General features: G+C 39.0%; 1 protein-coding gene across 2 annotated transcripts in view; it reads right to left on the bottom strand.

Annotated features, from left to right (window-relative positions):
• The window catches only part of zgc:77784 (roundabout homolog 2), a 55,266-nt gene that overhangs the window by 11,680 nt on the left and 28,057 nt on the right, over nt 1–15,529 (bottom strand). For both annotated transcript variants that reach the window (XM_020654633.2, XM_020654643.2), the window contains exons 7-15: nt 13,907–14,031; nt 11,624–11,795; nt 10,989–11,194; nt 8,658–8,739; nt 8,258–8,426; nt 3,531–3,697; nt 3,095–3,216; nt 2,646–2,862; nt 1,503–1,621 (exon numbers count right to left, since the gene is read on the bottom strand). In XM_020654633.2, the coding sequence (XP_020510289.2) occupies nt 1,503–1,621; nt 2,646–2,862; nt 3,095–3,216; nt 3,531–3,697; nt 8,258–8,426; nt 8,658–8,739; nt 10,989–11,194; nt 11,624–11,795; nt 13,907–14,031 (1,379 nt within the window). The remainder of the gene's footprint in view (nt 1–1,502; nt 1,622–2,645; nt 2,863–3,094; nt 3,217–3,530; nt 3,698–8,257; nt 8,427–8,657; nt 8,740–10,988; nt 11,195–11,623; nt 11,796–13,906; nt 14,032–15,529) is intronic.

Here is a 15,529-nt window from a genome sequence, read left to right as displayed (position 1 = left end):
GATATATCTATTTTTACTCCCGGCTCTATGATAATTCCATTTCAATTCTTTAACAGTTTGGATGGAACTTATTTTTAGCAAAATCATGCATGAAAAGATATTAACAAAAAATAATGGATCAAAATGTATAAAAGCATTAAGATTAGTGTATTCATTCATTTTGTTTTGTGTCTAAAATCTTATTTTGCAAATAGTAAGTAGAGTTGTCTAAACCTTTAATAGAATAATGAGTACAATATTTTCACTTTTAGCTACAGTACAGAGTAGAAGTAAAAAGCTGCATGACAATAGGAATACATATGTACAGGTGCATGTGTACATGAGTACATACTTGGGTAAACGAGTACTGTAATGTGTTGTAGTGTAGTAAAAAAGGCTAAATGAACTCATTTACTTGCACATTGGTTTGTAAGTTTTCAAACTTTCTCTTACATTAAGTATTCGTCATCTGAGATCACATAAAACTGTGGTAGTAAAAGTCTTAAGTGTATAAAATAACAGTTTATTAATCTAACTTTTTATTAGTAAAAAGCTGCACAGTTTCTTTCCAAGCATGAAAGAAATCACAGCACAATACCCTCTTATAATAAAAGTATTCATGTAGGAAATTATCATAATAATGTTGCAGCTGCTTGTTAGGAGAAAAGCTCAGCTGCTTTTAGCGACGAGTGTTATTTCACCCACAGCTTTTCATCATTAAGGTCACTAGTAACAGCTTTAGTAAATAAATGTAAATTAGAACAGAAGTTAACTGTAAATATTCACCATCCGCCTCCAGTGTTATTTGCATAATATACAATGCATAAACTTTCTATGACTAAAATTTCTTTGATGAAAATGTAATCTGCACTGCAAAACTACCAATTCAACATTTCATTTGTGACATTTGAGCCATGCATGGTTTTGTGAGGGTGAAGTTTTCAGCAAATTGAATCTTTAAGGGGATTAAGTGTGATCCTTGCTGTAGGCTGCTGAGCCTCCACATACCAAACGAATCGGCTATTCCATGATCAGACTTCTCACAACTCTCTCCACGCTGACTGGGAAGAATAAATCAAAACAAAAGAACTGCGTGTTCCCTCTTCTTTTCTTCTTGGAAAAGCAGCCTGATGATTAGTAATCAGCGTTGTGCTCATGCTAAGAGACAGATAATCAGAATTCGGTGTTTTTCACGGAGAAGAGCAGATGACAAGGACAGTCAGCGTTCTGATGAGAATCTGACAACAAAATTGAGTCTCTTTCTCTCTTAGCAGCTGATAAGAGGCAATGAGTAATTACTAATGGTTCATTAAAATCAGTGTTTATCACGAGTGTCTAAACAAGACATTTGGGCATAAAAATACAAACATCGTGATTTAGAAGACCAATTTGTTCCACTCTATTTCTGCAGCCTACAGCTGTGCCAAAGACTGACCGTCTTACAAGCAGCAATAAATACCAGGGTTTGAAACAGTGCTGTCTCAGGGGTTGTTGTTGTCTTAATCTTAAAGCTGCAGTCTCACCTTGTACTCCCGGATGATCCCACTCTGAGTGTTATGAGGCGGAGGCTCCCAGGACACACTGATACTGGTGCTGTTGGTGAGCTGAACCACTGACACCGCCTGTGGAGCTGCACTTAACACTGCAGACAAAGATAGAAAGAAAAATGTAACCATTTTTTAATTAACTAAAACAGATATTATGGTTACAGTGTACTGTATATTAGAGGTCCATAATAACAGAAAATATCCTACATTTGTGCATTATTTATTTTCATGTATTTATGTATATTCTCAAAAGAAAAGCTTTGTTTAAATCTCTGTTATGTTATCTTCTTTAGTCTAAAATATATGTCAAAGCTTCAGATAAGTCTCCGTCATCTGTCTTTTTATGTCATGAAATGCACTGTCATTTCAAGTAAACCCTTTAGGATTAATCGGACATTCTTAATAGAAAACTCAGCTTTTACTTTATGTCCTTATTTAGCTTTTTTTTAAACTCTTAAATATTACTTTTTTTTTTCTAGAAATGCATTTTTGCCTGTTTTTAAGCATTTTTTTTGTCTTGTGGAAATTCCTGCTTTCATACAAAAGATTTTGTCAATGTGTCAAATGAGATTGACTAATTCTCCAATATTCAGACTTAATACGATGCTCCAGCTAGTAGCCAGTTTGCTAAGCTTAGCATACAGACTCACACTGTAGGCAAACAGCTAGTTTCATTTTGTGCAGAAGAAACAATATTCACAACAGCTTGTGTCTTTGGTTGCTAAGCAGCATTAAAACTATCATGCTCCATCAGGTTTTGGTAAAACGTATTATTTTTTAGACTATTTATAAAAAAATATAAAGTATCATTTGTTAATTTGTGAACTTTAGGGATGAGGGTGAGCCTTTTTAACTTTAAGTACAGTCAGGCTAACTTTCTCCCTGTTTTCAGTCTTTATGCGAAATTAAGTTAAGCTAAGCTAAGCTTACTGCCTGAAGGATTTTTACTGTCCAACATGAGGGTTGAAACACTTTATTTTCCTTTACAACAGAAGTTGAATGAGTGTACCTTTGAGAATATTTGACTAATTTAACATTTCAGAACATCCAAACTTCTAATCATGACCCATCTATACTTGTTTATCAAAGTTCTGCGCTAAAGGTTAAACTGTTTCTTACCCTCCTCAGGTGTACGCAGCAATACCATGAGGCTGTCGTGTCCCTGTAACTCATTGAAGTACGGCCGGATCTTGATCTCATACTCTTTGTTGCTGTGCAGATCTACTAAAATGGTGCTATGATCAGACGTGGCCTCCACATCCTGGACCAACCAGGAGCTGCCAATAGTGCGGTAGAACACACGGTAACCCTGAATGTACCGAGACTGAAGAGCGACCTGAAATATGTTGGAAAGACAAAAAAACAAAAATTCCGACACAGAGTTTTTTATATTTACATCAGTAATCGGGAGCGGAACCATCTGTGTTTGAACTTCAAGTTAATCTGTTTGTGTCACGTAATGTTTGGAGGAGGTTTTGAAGTTAATGTTTAGAGATTAGCGTGTCCTCCACACATCCAAAGCCGACTTTGAAAAATACACTTTTCCATCAGCCAAGTCTTCAACTCACAGTCCAAGAAATCCTGGCACTGGTGGAAGACAGAACGACGGGCTTCTGCAGGTAGACAGACACCTCTCCTAATTCCCTCTGCACCTGTCTGTGGTCCACACCTTGTTCTGTAGGACTGCCATCTAAAATTACAAAGACAAACATACAGCCCAGGCTAAAGAAACAGCTGAACAGCACATATTTAGCTAAAAAAGAAAGCTTTTTAGATATAATTAAACATTGCTCAGGGCAGAAGAGTATCACACTGAGAAAGCAATTAATTTTTAGGCTTTATATGCAAAGTTTTTCTAAACCATGAAGCACTTTATCTTTGTGCCTGCCTTACATTCTGGATCTCTAATTTCGTGCTTTATAAATATACACTGAAATGAAGATTGTAACCAATGACTCATACTAAATAAATGCAGAGAGTCTTTTTGTATCTAATATAACTCACCCTGAGTCCTGACAGGCTCCGATATGGGACTGGGATCACTGAGGCCGTAAGAGTTAACAGCTCGGACAATGAAGAGATAAACAGTGTTGGGGAAAAGTCCGACCACCGTGTGCCGCTCCTGCTTCACGTGGTCCGCCACCGTCTGCCAAGTGCTGCCCACTGATTGGCTATGAGGGGAAAAAAAGGTGATACTTTGTCTTAAAAACATACAAAATCTCTAAATACTGATTAATTCCTTTTAATTATAGGTTAACAACACCAAAGTGACATTAAACTGGGGAATGTGTTTATGATTAATGGATTCAAAGTTCTGGACTAAAAACAAATGAAGGTGGAGATCTTTATCAGGTCTGTGTTCTTTGGGTTGTTAAAAGTTTTAAAAGGCAGATGTGCTAATGTGCTGCCCACATTGTTTCACTCCTGTTATCTTAAGAGCCTCATTAACATATTATCTTGAGATAACAATGGATTTGATCACAACTCTTTGCCCTCAGCTGATGGCCTGATAAAACAGACTGATGAAGGTGGACCATTCAAAGTCATAAGGAGAAATGTCACTGATATATTTGGTAAATCACTTGTAGTATTGAAACTACAGGTAGTTGCTTTAAGATACAATGAAAAAAAAATGTATCTTGTTTTCAGAAAACAAAGTGTGACATGTCAAAGTAATTGATTTCATAATATCCAGGATATGTATCGTCTTTGTTAATAGATCTTTAAGGTTTTAATTTGCACGAGCACAAGGTGACAGTCAAGCCGGAGCTCTGTCACTTTAACCTAGTGTTCTCAACTCGTGTGTCCGGACCCAAAAGTGGGTCGCAGAGCCTTTTTCAATGGGTCGCGAATGTGTGCCTGGAAAAAAATGTGTATTAAAAAGTCTAAAATATATTTTTTAAATGGGGCTGTTTTGTTCCATCTCTTTGTTCTGTCACGTGTTTCGTACCATCTGAGGTCCAAACTGCACTATTGTTTTCGTTAAAATACATCTGATAGTCTGATAAATATCAAGACAGTCAGGTCGCAATTTCTCATTAAGGAGTCGGCACAGTGGGTCCTGAGGCTAGACCAGTTGAGAACCACTGCTTTAAACAACATAAAATCCCCCCACATTATATTTTTATTTCACATTTAAAAAAGCTAGAAACAGCAACATTTTGTGATGTTTAAGACTTGAACATTAGGTCATGTATTAAAATTGCCTTAGGTCAATTTACTATAAACCAACTCCTCTACTCTAGGTTGTTATTTGATCATTTGCTGGGATCTTAAAGCAATAGTGGATCCGGGTCACGGCACCACCAGGCTTTTTCTCGCTCCTCTCATTAAACGAGCAAAGCAGTTGCTACAGGAGCCTCAGAAAGGCTTTGGATGGGATGAGCCTTTGCTCCAAGCTATCTCTTAACAAAGGAAGGAATGGGTGGGCAGTCAGGATAGGATATATTTACTTATTCCTAAAGTTAAGTAAGAACATTGACACTACCATAATATCTGTGTTAAATATTACGATTCATCCAAGTTACAGTAGCTTAACCTAGCTAGCTAGCTTGGGTTCTTCTTATCATAACAAAATTTCTCTCTGAGTACGTCCAATCCTCACCAATTAACAAACTATCTGGTTTAAACCATGTGGTGACATTTTTTTTAAAATGTGTGGCTTAAAGGCTTCTTGCTCAAATTAGCTAACTATCTCTACTAGCTGTAACTTCATGTTTTCAGAAAATCTATCTTTGCATCTTATGGCCAACAAGAAATGTCAAATAAGTCTTCAATGTCTTGAGAATGACAAATGCAAAACCATCAAACACACTCACCTGTTCACAATGTATTTAACTGCCAGTACGGACAGTATCTGTATATAATTCAATGAATCTATTAGCTACTTGTTGAAACCAGCAGATACAGTGAATTTAAAAACACATAGCTGTCTCAGCTTGTGAAAAAAAACCCAATGACAAGCTTTATTCCGTCCCTCTTTTTATTGCTGCAGGTTATGAGGACGGTTTCTGAATGGATCCAGTGAGGATACGTGAGCACGATGCTGTGCAGAGACGAGGACTATCAAACAGCGTGAGCACAATTTTAACATTTTCCTCAACTCCATGGAGGAGAAAATGGCGAGGTAATTACAACAAGCACGCGACAGCGTTTTCTGCGATCCTCTGTGGTTTCTTCTCTGTCACCTTTCACCCCCAAATGTTCTCCAGAGAAACAGCTTGCCATTTAAATACTTTTTTTTTTTTAAATCTGCTTTTAATGGGATTGATGTAGAAACAGATATGGGTAACCTACATTGTGATAACACCAAAAATGTAAGAATCTTAATTTGTTGAATACAATAAGGGATACTATAACATGAAGGAAAAAAACAGTTTTTTCTTCTCCTCTGTTCTTGTTTGTGCCTAAAACAAACATGTCCAAGCAATTTATCAATGCTGGACCTCGCTAAAGTGCACTGTGTGCAAGTCTGCCACATTCTCCATACACACAGCTAAGTGGACTTTTGTGTGTTTGTGTCTTGCTCTGTACCCTCTTCTCTTCTCCTGCAATGAGTGAACTCCCTAACTGTGCAAGAACCCCCGCTGCCCTCCCCCTCCTTTTGTTGCCCCAGGACAGGACAGAGCTGGCAAGCTGACCACTGCAGTAATTGTCTCCTCCTTCACTCCCTGTCTGTCTCACTAAAGCCTCCGGTCGGTTGTTAGGAGCCACTCTGGCTCTCCTCTGGATGCCTCGGCTAAACAGTGATGCAGCGAGTGTCATGGTTTCACTTCAGGACGTCACTTAACAGGACCGTCTCTCCCTCAGGCAGAGATGAGACATTTTCAAACTCTAATGAGTCTAAATGAAGAAGACTTCATTATCTGGGAACAGTCAGAATATTATTAAACACAAAGAGATGGTGGGTAACTTTTTAAGATAGTGAAGCCCGGCCCCCGTAGCAGGGTGGAAAGTGCAGTAACTTGTTCAACTTGAGTCAAGTCCATCTTAGCTGATCTTTAACTCAGGCAGAAATAAAATGGGGTTGCATAATAATACTAACACATACTGCAGATAGCGTGGTGAGCGTAGTACGGTTATCGATTTGTTCAGTTAAAATCTAAGTTTGCTCGTCTGACGCAGACTGCCATGAAGGTTATGAGGAGGACTGATAACATTTCGCTAAAGTAAAGCAGTCTGTTCTCAGGTAAGGTCAGAGAGGGTTGTCTCACCTGTCTCCCATCCTCCTTTCTGAGTGGCTTTTATCATCTGACTGACATTAAGAGTCCCCCAATGAAAACTGAATAGTCTAAAAAACTCTTTTTGTAAACACATCGATCAAATTATGAATAATGTATCGTTTCATATGGTATTGTATAGTGTCGTATGTTCTATCTGTTTTCAATGTTAGTTCTCTTAAAGCTATTCAGGCTAGCAAACTAGCATCACCGTTACACAAATGTTGCTGCTGACTACAAAGCAAAAACGCATATCTTACAAAGTGCATTTGTCTAATTTAGTTAAAACATTAGCTTTACACTTAACAAGCCACACCATATTCACACACCTTCACCTGACAGTTCCAGATAATCATCATATTTCAAGATGGCAATACAGCCTTTACCATTTATAGCTGGTATTACATAAATCTGCAGGATTTGCAGCCAGATCCAGGACTTACAAACTACTATGTAACGTAAGTTTAAAAGTATTTAATTCATCTAATTAAGGAAAGCAAAAGAATATCAGCACACCAAGAACCTCATGTTGGAAGGAGTTATTAAGGATCTTGCTGATCTTGTTTTGCTTTCCTTACCTATTCGTGTTTATTGGATCCTGCACCCACTGAGGGATGTGTGTACCTTTTTTTTTATTTAAGTCATCTAATTAAGCCATTCAAGGTCTTGCTCTTATGTTACACCAGTGACCTGTAGGGGATCTACATGTACCTTTGATCATTCGGCATCCTATCATGTAGATAAACTTGTGGGTGTGTTTTCCTCTGATGATTTTATTCACAACTGTTCTTGTTTTTTTCTATCTAATTATTCTGCTTGTGTAGCACCTTAAAACTTGTTGGAAAAAGTGCAATACTAATTAGGATGAATAATACTGTCATAAATATGCATCCAAGTTGTAAACAAAGTGATAAACAAGCAGTAAATGATTTATACGCAAACACATGGACTTAATTGTAATTTACTGTATAAAGATTTTTAAAAAAAAATTCTATAACAGTTTGTTGTTTTGACTTTATATCAAATGATCATTTTTACATGTCAATATATTTTACATGACAAAGACTATTTTGAGTGACCTTATGACAAACAATAAAAGGTTTTCCTAATTCTATTTCTGAGATTTTAAAGCACCCCCCCATGCCACTAGTTTTTTTAATATATGAATATAGGAAATAATATATTTGACTTACTATTTTTATACACACTTAAAATCCTCTCTGAAGATATGCTCAAAGCAACCAGCCCTAAAACAATATCTTTGAACAACTTCAGTACTCTTATTTTTGTTTAGATACATTTTTTTTGTCTTTTAATGTCTTTATTTTAGAGGACAGGGACGGTGTAAGAAAGCAGAAGGAGAGAAAGGGGATTGACATGCAGGAAAGGAGCAGAGGCTTGGAGTCAAAACCCGCCCGCACGATTGGAGGGGCGCGTGGCCTGACTACTTCACTTCCAGCGCCCTAACCTTCAGTACTTTGAAAAAGACTTTCAGCGTGTCACTGTGCGTACCTGAAGGCTTCGATGATGTAGGAGGTGACTGCGGCACCGCCTTCATGTGGGTTTGACTGCCAGGTGAGGGTGACAGTGTTTTTGGTCACCTCTGTCACTACAGGTTTCTGCGGAGGCCCTGGGAGCTGGATTAACTCAGAAACTTTGGAAACTGATGAAACTCCGTCCTCTGTTATACAATCAAGAAAAAAAAAGAAAAAAACGTCCTTGTTACATCACAAGAGAAAAATAACTCTGATGAACATTTGGGCTTTAGTGGATTGGGTTTCTTCCTATTACAGCTGAGACTCTTGTGAAGAACATTGGCAGGGTGAGTAGTTTCTTGAGAACCGAGGTGTAGTGTGAGAGTGACAGAGTGTGAAGTGTAACACCGAGACATGAGTGTGAGTGGTGTGAGTACCTCTGACAGTCAGCATCCCACTCCAGCTTGACTCCCCTGTGGGGCTGGATGCCACGCACGTATACATCCCCGAGTCCATGTCCTGTTACACAAAAGTCAACTTTCTGAGACAGACACCCCCATAACTCCAAAAAGAACAAATGCTGCAAGCACCTCTTGATGTTCTAACGATAGTTTCGATCCACTTCAGTGATTTGGTATACCTTTTTTTTCTCACACTTATATGTGTCCCTAGTCTGTCTACAAACCCACCAATTATGAGAAAAGTCCATCCTCTAAGTCTTTTACCTGCTTCACTTCTCAGAAAATGTGTGCTCAAACAGTGCGTTTGGAGATTTTCCCTTTATGACATCACAAAGGGAAGTAACTACTCCCCCAGGTGGGTGAACCTCCACAGCTAGGTGTTTGTTCTGCCCTCTGACTCTGCCTTTTAACCTTTAACTTTAGGGCATGAAGTGAGAAAGCTGAAGACACCCAAGCCCTTCCAGAGGGGCGTGGTCAAACACAGCTCATTTGCATTTAAAGCTATAGACACAGAAAATAGCCTGTTCTGAGCAGGGCTGAAATAGAGGGCTTTATAGCCTTGATAAAATACAGGATCGGGATTTTTGGCAAAAAAAACAACAACTTTACAGACATGTTTTGGAGAGCTCTGAGACTTATTTAAGCTTTTTGAAAATTAGTATAATATGTGACCTTTAAATGATAGATTGGTATTATCTTACTGACAAAAAAAGTCATACAAAAAGTCCACAGTATTTACATGTTGCCTGTTGGTAAAAGGACTACAGTATTACATTTTAAGCAATAAAAGGTACATTTACGTAATAAAGAAGGTGCAAATATTCACTCCCTTCTAACTCAGTTGTTTTTTGTTTCCACACTACAAAGGAAATCTATGTCTTTAGCCACCTAAAGCTTTATTTATGTCATTTAATTTTCTTGTAGTTGAGAACAGTGATAGTGATCTAACCCGCACCACTCTGGGTCATAAACCCTCCCAAAAATAAATCAGAGAAGTCAACAAAAAAACTCCATGGAGGCAAACAGAACTGCAGAGTTGGGTGATAACTCTCTCAGAGATTCAAAAACCTTATCAAATGTAAACATATTATTTACTGATAATACAAAAGAAGACTGATAATAGCAGATTACACTATGTGAAGGAAAACATAATTTGCAACTGTTGTTTAGTTTTGCCACCAACCTTTAAGTGAAAGTATTCAAAGCATACTTAAGCTATGGCGTTTTTCACTCCAGTCCTTGTCACCTCAGCTCTAAAAGCCTCACAGCTACAAACCATGAGGCAGCACATCTCCCTCTGCTGTTCCTGCCCTCATGTTTCCATTATGAAGTGTACATGCATGCTTCACTGACACTGGTTGGTGTTCTCACACAGCCCTGCCCTAGCTGAGAGCCAGTCTGCTGGAACCATCATCAGACCATATGAGATCATCCTCTGCAGTGTTGACCTCTGGCTGACAAACAGAAGGCTCGGCGGGTGGTGCAGGTGAACTTCTTTAGATGACTCAAACTACCGCTGAAATATTGATGGCGGGCGGGGGCATCAGCAGGGTAAATATTTTTAGTCGCTCACTCGTCATCTCCATTTCCCCTCCCTTGTCGTCCCCCTTGATGCCACACTAATGCATCTCTTCTGTTCCATTGAGCACATTGGCATGGCAGATTTCCCCCGCCTCTGTGGTGCAGCGGGCCGAACTTTAATTCTCCAAGTTTGCTGAGCACCACAGTCGAAGACACAGGAAGAGGGAGGAAGTGAACAAGCATACAGTCCCGGGCAGGAGATTTAATTAAAAGCCGGTCAGATGATTAATCATCCATCGCCAGTCAATTAACTGAAATGATGCTGCTTTTGCTCCGTCCTGCCTGCCCCCGCTGACCTCCAGGTGGGGTTATAGCACAAACAGGGCTTCTGACTGCTCCTCCTCCATCACAGCAAAACACATTAGCATTTGCAAACAAGCACCTTCATTAACTATACAACCAGACTAGGCATGAGCACGTAATTGCGCAGGAGAGATATGAGCCGCCTTAGAGAGATTGGTTCTTTGAAACCCAGCCTCACCTTAATTTTACGAACAAAAAGACAAATTTATAATGGAAAGGAGAGGGAGATAAGTTGCCAAATGGGCTGCAGAAAAAGTCAAAAGGTTTGAGATCAGACAGGAAACTTTTCTTCTGTAATTTCCATCAGTCACAAAGTCAGTCTTTCCTTCAGTCTAAGGACAAACACCTGTCAAAACACCTCCTCGTTATGCCCTTCATTTATGCCTTATAAATGACGCTCATTTAATGTAAACACATACACACCTTTATGTCTGCGATTTGCAGTGTGCCGTTCTCCATCAAGGTCACCCGCGGTTTATTTCCCTGAAGCCTCTCTCCCTCCTTCTCCCATGAAATCCTGACTGCAGGCCCTCCGATCACTCGGCAATGCAGCTGCACCATCGCACCCCTAGACACCGTCTGATTGGCTGGGCCCTGGCGAATAATCGGTGGGACACGACCTGAAGGACCTGGCAGTTTGAGGGCAGAGGAGGCAGAATATTATGTTGATCAGCTTTAAAGTGAAGAAGAGTGCAGAAAAACATATTTTGAGGGCACACAAAAGGCCTATAGAAAATTAGATTATGAAGCTGCCAGCCATTGGAGTGCAAAGGGTGAAAATAATTTAGCTGCTTAGTAGGCAGAAAACAAAAGGCTGCACAAAGAGAAAAAAAAAAAGAAGCTTAAATCTGGTGCTTACAAGCTGCCCGGGGAAGAACATTAAGCCAGAAATTCATTGCTCATCCAGCATGGGGTCTCTTACTGACTTTTCTTTCAGTCTTTATGAGCCTTAATGTTATGCACCTACTTAGTAATTAATATGTTTTCTTCTCATTAGTGTAGAATAAAGAATAAACCTCCCCAGACTGCAAACAAACGTGACTGTGCTGCAGACTCACCGCCCTCCACCTCCAGCAGCGCCTTGGTCAGCACACTTCCAGCCACACTGATGGCCTGGCAGATGTAGAAACCTGAGTCCTCAGGGTGGACGTCTGTGATGGTCAGCTCTCCGCTCATGGAGACAGAGTAACGGCCAGACTGTGATGGGGGCTGCCCGGGGAATAACAACATCTAGGCACACAACAGACACAAGAGAAAATATTAGACCAGAGATGCATAAGGCCTATCCAAATCAATCAATAAATCATTTACTCTACATCAAGGAAAACCGATATCTATCCATTTTGCGCTGATTTAAAAAACAAACAAGGAAGACCCAAATGTTTTCCTTAATGAAAGACTTGAAAACAACAATTTTCATCATTTCAATCATTAGTGATCTGTGTTGGTAGAAAATGTGTTATCTCTTTAACAATGATATTGATCAATGATTTATCTCTTTAACGTATGTCAATACTGTCCATTTACGACTCTTTTTTTTGCACATTTACATTTAATCTTCCATATTAAATCTTCCTACTTAAGACTAGTAATGCTTAGTTAAATCTTGGTTGTATATATTCACATTCTTAGTTTTTATATTTTTAGTACTTATTTACTTTGTATTTAATATTATATTATGTTTAGATTTGCTCTTTTTACTCATATTGTGTGTTGGATAACCTGCTGCTGTAACGCCACAATTTCCCAGTTTGGGATCAATAAAGTAATTCTATTCTATTTACTGTGATCAATGTCAATATATTTGTAACATTTAATGTCCACAACTCAGTCTACAAGCATTAACAACAGACTAAAGCAACAATAACAAGCCAACCATAAATCCAAAAACTTTAGATGAATTGATGAGCTCTTTCAATTCCTGTAGGTTTAAATGATTAAACATTTATCTGGAGCACATTTCCTCAACTTCTAAACTTAGCCAAACAACCGCCTACAGCCATGTTTGAAGTTCTGCAAGGCTGAGAAGCTAACATAACTATGCTAGCTAAATGAATGTTAACATCAACATTTATACATGCCGGGTGTTGATTGTAATGGTAATGCCTATGTATAGCAGAATTATTGGTTAGCAAGATAACAGAGTAGCCTATAAGCATGCTTACATTTGTAAATGAATGAATTAAAAGTAAAGCTGAGGCTAAAAGGAAAAACGTACATTTTTCAGTCATAAAAGTATTGTACAGATGTTTTACCATTATGATAGTGCTACATTGAAAGTAAACAGACATAGATCTGTACTAAATTTCAAGACAATCTATTCAGCAGCCAATTCATCTGAAAGATATTTCAGTCTGGACTCTGGAACAAAGATGTTAAGTTCTCAACTGGAAGTGACATGGTTGTTTTTATGTTTCACTAACAGACATTTATATGTCTCGTCCCGTACTGTTTTTCCATAAGGGTGATGTGAACAAGGGGGAAGGGATGCACATCAATCCATTCAGCCTTCCATTTCATTCCTCTAAGAGGCTTAGACTTCAGTGTAGGGACAAGGTTATAAGGCTACAGATAATCCCCCAAATACAGCAAAAAGCTCGACAAACAGCCAAGCCAAGCCTCAACCATCCTGCACACCAAAGCTTATTCACAAAATCTGTGGCTGAACTTCCTGTTTTCACCAAGGCTAGCTTATGAAAAAAATTCTGAAGCTGCTTCAACAAGTCAGTGATCCCAGCTGCTGTTGAGCAACAGGGTATTTATAGTTGTGTACAGTGTGAAAGGAGGACAGTGTGTTTCTGCAGGTTTGCCCTGAAGATGAAACTTCCATACCTGGCGTACTTCCTGCCACATCTCCTTTCTTCCTTTCTACTTCTTCAACAACTCTTTTCTCCCCTTCCCTACTCTCTCACTCTGCGGTCGCAAGAAGGAGAAACATTCCTCGCCAACGCAATACCGCAATGCCTTCCAACTCTTTGTCTCTTCTCATATCTTTGAGCCAAATGCAAATGTGCTGCACTATCTCTTGTTCGCCTCTCGCCTGTTCCGCTCGCAAGAAAAAAATGTGTTTTAAAAAGTGTGGGCCACTAAATGGAAAAAAAAGGTGTTAGAAAAAGTAGGATTCAATCAGATAAAACCTGTTTGTGTTGCAGAGTCTTTCTCACCTTTAAAACAAAGGAGGTGTGAAACAATATGAGTAAGGTTTAAAAGACCCAATGCTTAAACGGTGAGCAGATGTAACCATACAATGATTTGAAAACAGAAATCTACTGTACTGAACGAGTCTATTGCTGCAGTATACGGGTCTAGAGAAGTACTTATTCCCTGCTCCAGCTTCTCACCTGGCTGCCCTCTTTCTGCCAGAAGATGGCAGGTGGAGGGTTTCCCGTGGTGCCGCATTGGAAGGCAACGCTCCTCCCCTGGGAGGCGATCTGATCACGGGGCTTTGTAGCAATCTGAGGAGGAACTGAAGGAGAAAAAAAGGAGAGGGAATACCCATTACAGACCTTATTTTTGAAGGAAATATATGCTACTTTATCAGTTCTGATGATATTATATTTAAACAGTTGTGGAAGAAGAATTTATTCCCTTTACTTAAGTAAAAGAACCAATACAACAATGTCAAATTATTTTAAGGCATTTAAAGCTCCAGAGAGGAATTTCAGTTGGTGTCACTTTTGGCATCCTCTGTGGACAAAGCAATACTTCTTATCGCTTTTCTGATCTTGTCCTTTACATGAGTAAGTAGTTTTTTTGACATAAAAAAAAATATCCTGCTGAATTTTGCAGTCAAATGTATCACTTGTTGGGAATATCTGCAGTAGAAAAGGCTTCAGTGTGATGTTGTCTCATCTGACACCTACACCTTGGCAGCAGTAACAGGCATTAAAAATAACTATATAGAAATAGTCAATCTGTTTGCATTTATGGGTCACAGAGAGGCATTCCTTCTGTCATTTAATTCTGTTTCATAACCAGTAAAAACATCATCACTGGGGCTTTAAAATCCTGTTAAAGAACAAAACTGTATAATTTCCTTTAAATGTCAAAACTAAAAGTTCTTATTCTGCATGAAAGTGTCCCAACTGATAGATAAATCATAATTCAAGACATAATTTGATTGTTGACACAGATGATTCAGACTCTAAGCAGCATTTAAAGGTTGTAATTGATTTAGAGGGGGAGCTAGATTTATGCATTTTTATCTAAAATACATGAAACTAACTCGGATTAATCCAAATAATATAAGGAAAGACCTAACATAGTCCTACTAGGACAAAAGTAGTTTGGATTTTTCAGTTATAGTTTTAAAACAGACAAATTGCCTAATCAAGTTCAGTCCAAATCCTTCTGCTTTAGTAAATGTGTTGCTACTCTCGATCACTGCTATAGGCCTCTTCTGTAACAATAAAACACTCATTAGCCCCCAAAGAGGAAAGATTTAGGGGCTGTATCTTTAACCTTCAGAGCGTTTTGATCCATCACTACACCCTCATCGCCCCCCCCCTCATCTCTAATGAGAGACATCACCCCCTTGTCCTCAGAAAATAACAAATCATCACAGTGCACGGCCGAGCTCTACCGATGACATTTACTCGGTTATTTTGGGAAAAGGTCTGGGCATGAGCTGCCAATTTCCAGCTCGGGTCAGATCATTGCGTTAGCTACATCATCGCAGCCTCTGTAGATTTACACTGACCACCACCGCCTTCTACCTCCCGTCTGAATAATTGGCTCACGCTTCCCGTCAGATGAGAGGCTGCTGCAGCCCCCGACCATCCTCTCCATAAATCTCTGCACACCAAATATGCACACACACACAAAATTTTTGTCTCAGTACACTACAGATCTGAGTCATCTTTGTTGAGTCGTAATGTTCTCACTAAGAGCATGTTCCCAAACACAGCAGACCTCTCACACCGTCATTAACATTCAACTGCTTAAATTATGTTATGATGCTGTAA

The sequence above is a fragment of the Labrus bergylta genome, chromosome 11, assembly GCF_963930695.1.
Source record: "Labrus bergylta chromosome 11, fLabBer1.1, whole genome shotgun sequence".
Lineage (NCBI taxonomy): Eukaryota > Metazoa > Chordata > Actinopteri > Labriformes > Labridae > Labrus > Labrus bergylta.
Note: the sequence above shows the minus strand (reverse complement) of the source record. Positions and strands in the feature narration are given on the sequence as shown.